General features: G+C 40.5%; 2 protein-coding genes across 2 annotated transcripts in view; one reads left to right on the forward strand and one right to left on the reverse strand.

The window, feature by feature from the left end:
* The window catches only part of LOC310793875 (E3 ubiquitin-protein ligase MARCHF8-like), a gene marked incomplete at both ends in the record, with an annotated part of 12050 nt that extends 9859 nt beyond the window's left edge, over nucleotides 1–2191 (forward strand). The window contains 2 exons of the mRNA XM_083655767.1: nucleotides 405–549; nucleotides 1863–2191. Of these exons, the coding sequence (XP_083511893.1) occupies nucleotides 405–549; nucleotides 1863–2191 (474 nt within the window). The remainder of the gene's footprint in view (nucleotides 1–404; nucleotides 550–1862) is intronic.
* A 1834-nt stretch (nucleotides 2192–4025) lies between these two features.
* On the reverse strand, nucleotides 4026–7407 carry tma16 (translation machinery associated 16 homolog). The gene is made up of 7 exons (XM_083655470.1): nucleotides 7357–7407; nucleotides 7157–7263; nucleotides 6427–6464; nucleotides 6233–6317; nucleotides 5781–5926; nucleotides 5656–5698; nucleotides 4026–4866 (listed from the first exon to the last, which is right to left on the reverse strand). Exons 1-7 carry the CDS (start codon nucleotides 7357–7359, stop codon nucleotides 4704–4706), a joined length of 585 nt encoding a protein of 194 aa, XP_083511596.1. The 5' UTR covers nucleotides 7360–7407; the 3' UTR covers nucleotides 4026–4703.
* Between the last annotated feature and the right edge of the window lie 2613 nt (nucleotides 7408–10020).

The following is a 10020-nucleotide window of genomic DNA, read 5'->3' on the forward strand; positions in this document are numbered from 1 at the left end:
TAACTACGGCGCAGGTCCCTGATTGGCCTGGGTCCATTATCATTTCTGGAAATGGCTGAGGACGGGTGGAAGTCCAGACCAAACTGTGAGAGCGAAACAGAATGTGAGGTCACGTGATCAGGATTGTTTTACCAGGGCACGCGCTAATTAGCTAATGATGTGATGTCATCAGTGATAATGTCAAAATTGATGTCATAAGGGCGCGTACACACACACACACACACACACACACACACACACACACACACACACCTCTTGCTCAGAGGGGTGGGCTGACCACAAACCTTGCTGACACCCACACTTCTACACATTGATAATAACATACATCGGTGTCAGGATGGAATAATGTGTTTCTTACCCCCACCACCACCACCACCACCCCTCTCCATCTCTCTGTCTTCCAGTGGGAGAAGCTCCAGATGTCGAAGAGTGAGAGGAGAAAGATCTTCTGTTCGGTGTTGTTTCACCTGATAGCCATAGGGTGTGTGTTGTGGTCAGTCTATGTTCTGGTCAAGAGAACTGCGGAAGAGATCAGGCTTGGCAGGGACGGTCAGTACTTTCCCACTTCCCTCCCCTCTCACATACCAGGGCCATGCAGAGCAATTTCAGAAACTTGAGCCTGATCATGTGTGATTGGTGAAAAGGAATCTATAGCTTTTCACATACAGAACAATGACCAATTATTCTGTCATTTAATGGTAATTTCTAACCAGTTCATTTCCCCATTATGTCGTTTTAACGCATTTGTGCTTGAACTCTAATATGCAACATTATACTGTAAAAGACTGAAAGTATTGCATTTTTTTTTTTACACTAATCCAATTTCTGCCACCTAAATTCATAGCAGAGCAAGGACAGTAGAGTGATGGTCAGAATGGCTCAGTGTAGTGATGCATGGCAACTTACCTGTTTAGTGTTGACAGACTGATCTCTGCCTGCCTGACTGGTTATGTGACTTTCAATACAAGATGTAGCATCCTGTGTGTATTCTTGCATTCACTCAATCTATAGTGACACTATAGTGAAAAGTGTGTGCATGTGTGTATGTGTCCTATACCACTCCTCAGTGTGACACTGCCTTTAGACACATTCATGAGGACTACGGAAATATGGAAGCCAAATTCAGCAGTATTTGATAGATGGCTGTTAGTAATATAATAATAATAATATTGATGCCTGTAAAGATAAGATTTTGCGAATTTGAGCAATCTAAGCTTAATTTGCTTAATTTAAGCATTTAGCTGAGGCTCTTATCCTGAGCAGCTTTCTATGAACAGGTAGAAGTTCAGAGTCTTTCTGAAAGACACAATACATTATGACTGTTGATGGATACATACAGTTTGATGCAAACTGCTGCCTCAATTTGTTCCAGTCTGTTGCACATTTGCACAAAGTACTGCAAATTGAGCCCTCGCTGCTTTGAATTCACTCTCCCTGCAACAGCTACTTTCATTAGCATTGTTTTGGTTTGCATGTGACAGTGTGGCGTAATTGTGCTGTGATGGTGGTGTATCTGTGTAGTCTTATAGAGACAAAAAAAATAGATGCAGCATGGTAGGAACATTTTATATTCCAGTATATATTAACATTACATACGGTAGAAGTGTAGACTAGAGTAGCGTCTACAAAGATTACAGAGAAACTACACTTACTCTTGATTTCAGATGAATTGTGGAGAGTTGCTCTGATGAAGTACTATACGCCAGAGGGTAAGCTCAGTTCTGTACACACTAGCCATGTTGGTCCCTGACACATCCAGCAGGTTGACCCATAACCCATCGTCATGTGTGTGTATGTGTGTATGTGTGTGTGTGTGTGTGTGTGTGTGTGTGCGTGTGTGTGCGCGCGCACGCGCACCTCAGGTGTCCTGGAGTGGCCGTTCTGGACCAAGCTGATCGTGGTGGCCATAGGCTTCACCGGGGGCCTGATCTTCATGTACATCCAGTGTAAAGTCTACCTGCAGCTGTGGCGCCGCCTCAAGGCCTTCAACCGCATCATCACTGTGCAGAACTGCCCCGAGAAAGGCCTGCGCCCCCCTCAGGCCCGGCCCGCCGCCCTGGCCAACGGCAAGCACCAAACCGCAGAAGTTCCCATTAGCTCCACCCCCGCCGCCGCAGCGCCGGCGTGCAGTCAGACGGACTCGGACCAGTCGGTGGAGGCTGCCGTGGCACCTGCACTGAACCCTGTCTGACTCTCCTGTCTGTGAGAGGCGTGAGTACAGTAGGGTGTGTGACGATGACTCACTGGGTGTTGAGAGTTTTGTTGTGTGCTTCTCGTCTCCTGTGATCACTGATCTTGTGAGTCACAATGTGTGGATTCAAATGAAACAACCTACCCAGTCCTTCAATGATGAAGGAATGCTAACGAGGGGGGGGGGGGGGGGGGGGCAGCCGTGAAATGGAGGTGCAGACAGTGGACAGAAGGTCAAGACCGAATGTGGAAAAAAACAGCGGGTGAGGAGAAGACAAGGAAGTCATGCGAGGCTGTTTTATTACTGTATGTATGCATTTTTTGAAATTGCATTTAAGTGGGTCAAAGGTGAGAGAGTAAAAAAAGTACAAAAAGGCACGCACATCCAGTGAGGGGTTAAAACCAGGTGCAGGACCGAAGTGCAGATAAGTAATAAAAATACTGCACACTGGCAGCTGCTCCCAAATATTTATTTGACCACAAAAAAGTGACGTTTCGGGCAAGGCCCTTCCTCAGACATAAATGAAGTGTAGGGACACACCCCTTAAGTACCCTCGCAGGGGTCACCTGACACATCATGTGATACATAAAATTAAACATACAGTGCACTTGTTCACATAATCAAATGGCAACTGGCAATATCAAAACATCATTGTCTCAAAGGACAATAATGGAAGTATTCAGAACAACTTGAATATCACATAAACTGGGGTTATCAGGCATAAACCGTCATAATGAAATGTAATATTTAAGAAGAAAGTGTGATGTGAACTATTACAAGGTGGTCTCTACTACTTTAAAATTGTGGTAGTAGTAAAAAAGTATATGAAGATACCACAGCTGTGAAGAAAATGACACAGGACAGAGATACTAGACAGAGCAATATTCACTACAATGTGGACATAATGAGATTAGCACACACAAAAGCACACCTACAAGCACACCTGCAAAAGGACTACAAATGACTACAAAAATGGCCGCAAGTCAAAATCTTCGTTCAAAAAACAGCGGGTGAGGAGAGGACAAGGAAGTCATGTGAGGCTGTTTTATTACTGTATGTACGGTATGCATTTTTTGAAATTGCATTTAAGTGGGTCAAAGGTGAGAGAGAACACCCTATAGACGCTGATTCTAGCTAATAGCTATTAAGCAACTCTCCTTCTAGACAATCTTCAGACACCAAAGAGTTACATATACTGAAAAACTAAATTGAGTGATTTAAGCAGTGTCTGTAGCTCAGTCTGACGCATGTATAAAATAGAATGTGTTGAAAAAGTTGAAGCAATTTGTCTTAAATATTTCCTAAAATAGCAAATCCCAAGTAGCCCAGTTGTCACATTTTGCTTGACAGTATACAGCTTTACATGGTCCTGCTCTGCCAGGTAACGTTATCAATATTATTGGTATATTTGTTATCACTGTGATGGTTCCCATTCTAATCTTGTTTTGTACATTAGAGTTAACAGTGGTTGTGGTTGTAGATGGGGACTTGGACTTGAGTCACACTTAAGTCACACACAGTGACTTGACTTGAGACTCATCTTCAAAGACTTAAGACTTGACTTGGATTTGGGACTTGTGAACAATCTCTTTTGGGGGGGGGGGGGGGGGGTGCAGTAACATGCACCAAAATGTCTATTAATGCCATCCAAACAATGCTGATACTGTATTCTAATGAGTAGAATACACTGTAAAATCCTCACATCTATATCTATTAGAATCTAATCTAATAGATAAAGGTGTGAGGATAATACAGTACGTTTTGAATTCCTTAGTTTTAGCTATGCAGTGTTCGAAGCAAACTGGATGGCATGTAGCAGATGATAGAACGCTCATCCATAAGAGATTTGACTTAGACTTGTGACAAAAGAGTTGAGACTTGACCCTCAAAGACTTGAGACTTGACTTGCTAAAACTGACTTGTGAGCATCTCTGGTTGTAGATTTAGATTGACACAATATGTGATTGACCATTAAGTCTATAAATTGCAACATTTATTTACACCTTTCTACAGTTTTAATTAGGTGTTTACCAGTCAACATCACAGAAAAATAAAATTTCACTCTTATATCCACCACAGTATTAGAGCATTCAATTTCTATGTCGCAACCTTTTTTCTATTTCTGATTGGATGAAAATTAGTTTTCAAGTGACATACAATGCAAATGTGTTTGTTCAATAAACAATGAATGTAGATCCACTCACTATGCTTGTGTGAAATTACTGAGCAACAAGACATAAAAGAGACATGGATCTCTGAATGTTTTGTCGCCATCTCTGAATGTTTTGTCGCCATCTACTGGTCAATGTTGGAAGAGCAGCAAGCTTCAGTTGAAGCATGAAGGCACACAGTACACACGTACACTTTTTTTTTACAGTGTAAAAAAAAAAAAAAAGTCTATAAATACAGCTCTAGGCCTGATTTGATGGTGTTCAGTTCCACAGGTAATTCACAGTTCTACTGTACTGCTGTCCTGGATGGATGACTGAGGCTTTGATATTGAGCCACGGCCTCAATCTGAGTCTGACAGCAATGCATCGTCCACCTGGTCATCATCATCATCATCGTCTCCCGCCTCATTTTTCTCCTCTTCTTCGTTCTTTCTGTCCACTCCTTTTTTAGACACCTTTCGCAGTTTAATGTTTGGAAGTTTCTTCAAATCGCCAGACCATTCTCTGCAAAATCACAAAACAACATCCCATGTTATCAGACAGCATGTTCATTTAAGACAAGATATGCCACAGTAGCAACTAGCAGAACAGTACCAGGGGAAATTAAGTACAGAAGATAATAAAGAGAATATGTGGTAATAAGATTAAAAAGAAAGTAAGGTGCATAATATAAAACTATAGACAGAGCAAAAATGTAAATAAATGCAAACAATAATAACAAATGCATATCCATATATATGTACTGTATATATACATAATCAGTAGTTTTGACTGGTCCAATGTGTTAAGTCTACAGTTGAATCAACTTGAATCCAAAACGGTCATCCTTTCCTTTCACTATGTAAAGCAGTGGAGTCTTTCTCTCCAAAGCATGTTTGTGAAAGGAAGAAAAGAAAAGAAAAAAAGTTTTTTTCTTTTTCTTTTCATGGCTCTTAATGTGCTTTATGGAGGAGGCAGCTAAATGATACAGATGACTCAATGACTGTCTCAACGGGCTAGCTATGTGTTTGAATCCTCGGCACGATCATATTCTATATGTAGTCTTTGAAACTGAATGGTCAGGGCCTCTGCTTATTGCAAATACAATGTACTAAGCGTAAATAAAAAGGTAATCTTTGCACTACCATGGTGTGTACGTCAGGTGCGTAGGAGGAACATCTTGTTTAGGTACGTAGGAGGAAAGTCTCACTAAAGTGAAGTCAGTGTGCGGAAGTCTACTGCTTCTACGACTAAATACACTGACTGTACTGAATCTTCAGTTTGGGCTGGAGGATTTCATTCCCATCAACTAACCTGAATGTTTTCAGATGCTTTGCATTGATGATGTCTGGAATCTCTGTGAAGAAGACACAACATAGAGCATTATGACTCATTCTAAAATAGGTTTGTGCATGTGTGTTTGTCAGAGAGGGACTCACCAAATCCATTGCTCTCATATTCCGCCCGCTCTCGCTCTACAGTCTGTTTGATGGCAGCCTCTCTGGCACCATGGCCACCCTGCCGACCCTTGATCCCATTCATCAACTCAATCTGCTCAAGTTCGGAATCAAATCTTTGAAGGTACCTAAACAAACACATGGAAACACAAAATTGTGCATTCTATTATAGGTATAGAAAACTACAGACAACTTGGACAGAAGAGAGGTTAGAGGTACTTCTAACAACACAAAATCCACAACATTAAGCCAAAAATACAATTCTCCATGTGCCGATCAATCTTTGTGATATAATACTAAAACCAGAACACTAACCACTAAAAACAGACCATTTTAAGAATTAGAAAGACAAACATGTATGTCTGAAAATTAACAAAAAATGTAAATCAAAACTAAAATGACTAGTGACAATCACAATTTATTTTTTCTTTTACATTTCAATTATGTCACAGGCATCTTCTTTTGTGAATGTTGTCTTTGTAGGATCCAACTGCTTCTGGAACCACGACAGTTTCTCACCTGCAAGTCAAGAGAGCGAGAGAGACAATGAGTGTGCTTTTTATACTTCCACCTGCTTGCCATGTAAAATATGCAAAAACACAAAAAGATACATTTTGAGGCAACTCACCAATGCTGCTCAGACGTGTGGCTTTCTCATTCTTCTGCCTACAGTCAAGTATAGAACAAAAAAACATTGAAATTAAAGCTGTGCCATCACCCACAGCACTTTCTTTGGGGAGAGTTTGTGACATTCAGTAGCCCATTTAGTTTTATTTTAACCTTTTACATTTGCAGAAATCTAGTTGTAGTTCATTTTATCGGTAGATAGACTAGATACTTCATTTTAGCCATGTTATATGAATGAAAACCATGTTTTTCCTTAAAAACAAAGCAAGTGTGATGTCACCTATCACCAGGCACCGAAGATCAACCAATAGCAGATAAGATACATAAGATAGTACTTTTTATCCCCTTGGAGAAATCCATCCAGGTACCACAGCAGCAACTAGCAGACAATGCCAAGGAAGTCAAGCATAATTCAAGTATTACAGGGATGCAAAGTCATGTATAGTGAAAAAGGTGGCAGACACAAAATCATTCACTTAAGTGCCCTATTTAGTATTTTGTATGGAAAAGGGTGACTGTCACCTAAAGGTGACTAGTTTGCATCCCTGGATAGAAGGAAGGTAATAGAAGAAACAGCAAGCACATGGCCATTTCAGTGGCATCATGCTTTTGACCATCAGATGTCGGGCTTTACACAGACTTGCGTTTGGGGTTTACTATTAATAAGTAGTCTTGTGATTTCTCATTATCAATATCTTAATAATGGCTCAGCTCGTTATGTATCTGCAGACCTCTCTTTCTTCCCCAGTCGCAGCTCCTCTCGGGCGAGGTAGGCAGCTTTCCTGCTGAACGGATGCACAGCCTTCTCCGCCCGGACTTTTCCTTTCTGCGCCTTGGGCTGAAACACACAGCGACACGGTTAAAACCACTACTTTATTTATTGGTGTTACGGTACAGATCAAACATAACTTGCACGCTAACTACTTAATACCATTTTAACTGTAAAAGCACGCGTGGATCCTCTGTTGACAACTGAACGGAAGTGGACTGGTCCGTCTGTCAAATATGCCAGAGTCGAGTTGCGGACGATGGTGTAACAAAGTTCCGGTTTCCATTGGGTACCGAAGTTCGTCAGCAATTCATTAAAACCAAGTTTCACTGTGAAACTACTTAAAAAACGAAGATAATTAAACTTTCTGCCGGTTCAAATATGTTTTTCTAATGATTTCTCTTTGTCTCTTCACAAAATATTCATTATAAATTATATAGCCGGCTGTCGTCGTGGGTTTATGGTGCATTTTCAGGTCATTTTTATTTCAGACAGACAGACAGACAGACAGACAGACAGACAGACAGACAGAAAGACAGTTGGAATCTCTCAGTTTTATGAGTGCATACGTCTGTGTGTCATCTAGGCTACTTATGGATGGAATTATAATGAAAATAAATTATTCCCCTTTTTCCTGGGGACCCCCTGGAACTCCCTCATGGACGCCTGGGGGTCTCTCCAGACCCCATTGAGAACCACTGGCCTAATTGATTGGTTTTCCAATTGCGTTTGGCTTTTCTGCTTCTCTGCGTGCATTGCGTGTAGGCCTACTCATTTACACAGGTTTACTTTGTCGTGTCTTTTTCACATGGTAATCAAATGATTAAACAGTAACAAAGCTACCGTAGTTTCTGGTAAGATTTATATCAAGCTTAAAGCAAGAGACAAGAAGGTTTTACTATGAATAAGTAGTCTTGTGATTCCTCATGATCAAAATATTAATGGCTCAGCTGGGTTGTGGGTTTATAGCCTTTCGTCAGGCGATCATGCTCCCATTGACTCACTCTGTCAGTGCATTGATCAAATTAACGATTGGATGTGTAAAAACTTCCTTCAGCTAAATAAAGACAAAACTGAGGTGATCGTTTTTGGTCCGAAAGAACGACGACTTCAAATTGCAGCCTGCCTCGAGGTTCTTTCCTTTAAGCCAAAGGACCAAGTAAAAAACCTTGGAGTTACTATCGACTCCGATCTTAATTTCAGCTCACACATTAAGTCGGTCAGAAAATCTGCTTTCTATCATCTTAAAAATATTGCTCGGATTAGGGGCTTCATGTCCAGTCAGGACTTGGAAAAACTAATTCATGCCTTTATTTACAGTAGATTAGACTACTGTAACAGCCTTTTTTCAGGTCTGTCAAATAAAGAACTTAGGCAACTCCAGCTCATTCAAAATGCTGCTGCTAGGGTTTTAACTAGGACTGGGAGGGCTAATCACATTACCCCTGTTCTTAAATCTTTACACTGGCTCCCTGTAGGTTACAGAATTAAATTTAAAATCCTTCTTTTAGCTTACAAATCACTCAACGGCCTAGGCCCACAATACATGGCAGATCTCCTCCCTCGCTATGAACCAACTAGACCTCTCAGGTCAGCTGGGTCCGGCCTAATAGCTGTCCCAAGGATCCACTCGAACCAGGGCAGGGCCGCCTTTACACACTGTGCTGCTGTTAGCTGGAACAACCTGCCTGAGGCCCTCAGATTTTCCTCAACACTTTCTATTTTTTAAAATGGTCTAAAAACTTTTCTGTTTAGCACTGCTTTTAACTGTTGAAATGTCTATTTATCCTATTATTTTCCTGTATTGACCAAACGTGTAGCATCTTACTGATTTTTTGCTTTTTATTGTCTTTTTATCTTCTTTTATTCTCTTATGTCTGTAATGTCTTGTGAAGCACTTTGAATTGCTTTATGTATGAAATGTGCTATATAAATAAAATTGACTTGACTATAGTGCATTTTCAGATCATTTTTATTTCAGACAGACAGACAGACAGACAGACAGACAGACAGACAGACAGACAGACAGACAGACAGACAGACAGACAGACTGAGACAAGAAGGACATTTATTTGAAAATAAATTTGATTTGAACATACAATAATATGACACCTAAATATCAAGTTTGCCACCTGGGGGTATCTTCAGAAGTACACTTTGTATTAGCCTACAGTATATTAACAAAGTTGTAGACTGTTATGATTTAATTATCTTCCAAATGACCCTCAGCACAACATGCTTCATGTGTATAATAGTGATATTCAAATGAGGTTTATTTGAAGATATTCAAATTATGTTTATTTGAAGATATTTAAATGAGCTTTATTTGAAGAGAGAATTGTTCTTATGGGAATTGTGTTTCCCCGGGTTATGTAACCTTGAGCCATATTGCTCATCGTGACTCACACAATTGCCTAACCCTCTTTTGTCAGCAGTTCTGAGAACGATTTCTAGTATTTGAACAATGTGTGACAATGTATTTTGATAACATTTTCAGTAGGCCTATGTCATATGGCAAATAAGTTCATATGATTTAGCCCTTGCTTCATGCTAAAACCTCATTGATGGGGCAGACAGTCGATTCTTTTAAACGCAGGCCAACAGCCTGGATAATCATGCCAATAGAACTGTGTCATCATTGATCAGTAGCCTATTTTAGCAGAAAGACGGAATTATTGTCCCGAGTAGCCTAAATTCATATCAAGTAAGAGATTATCCAATTAGACAACCGGTTTACAGCCTCAGATTAGATTCTGCATCCATTATGAACAAAGTTATTTTAGGCGTCCACAATCCTCCTGATAGACAATTTGCAAAAGAAGCACT

The sequence above is a fragment of the Poromitra crassiceps genome, assembly GCF_964638095.1.
Source record: "Poromitra crassiceps genome assembly, chromosome: 19".
Classification (NCBI taxonomy): Eukaryota; Metazoa; Chordata; class Actinopteri; order Beryciformes; family Melamphaidae; genus Poromitra; species Poromitra crassiceps.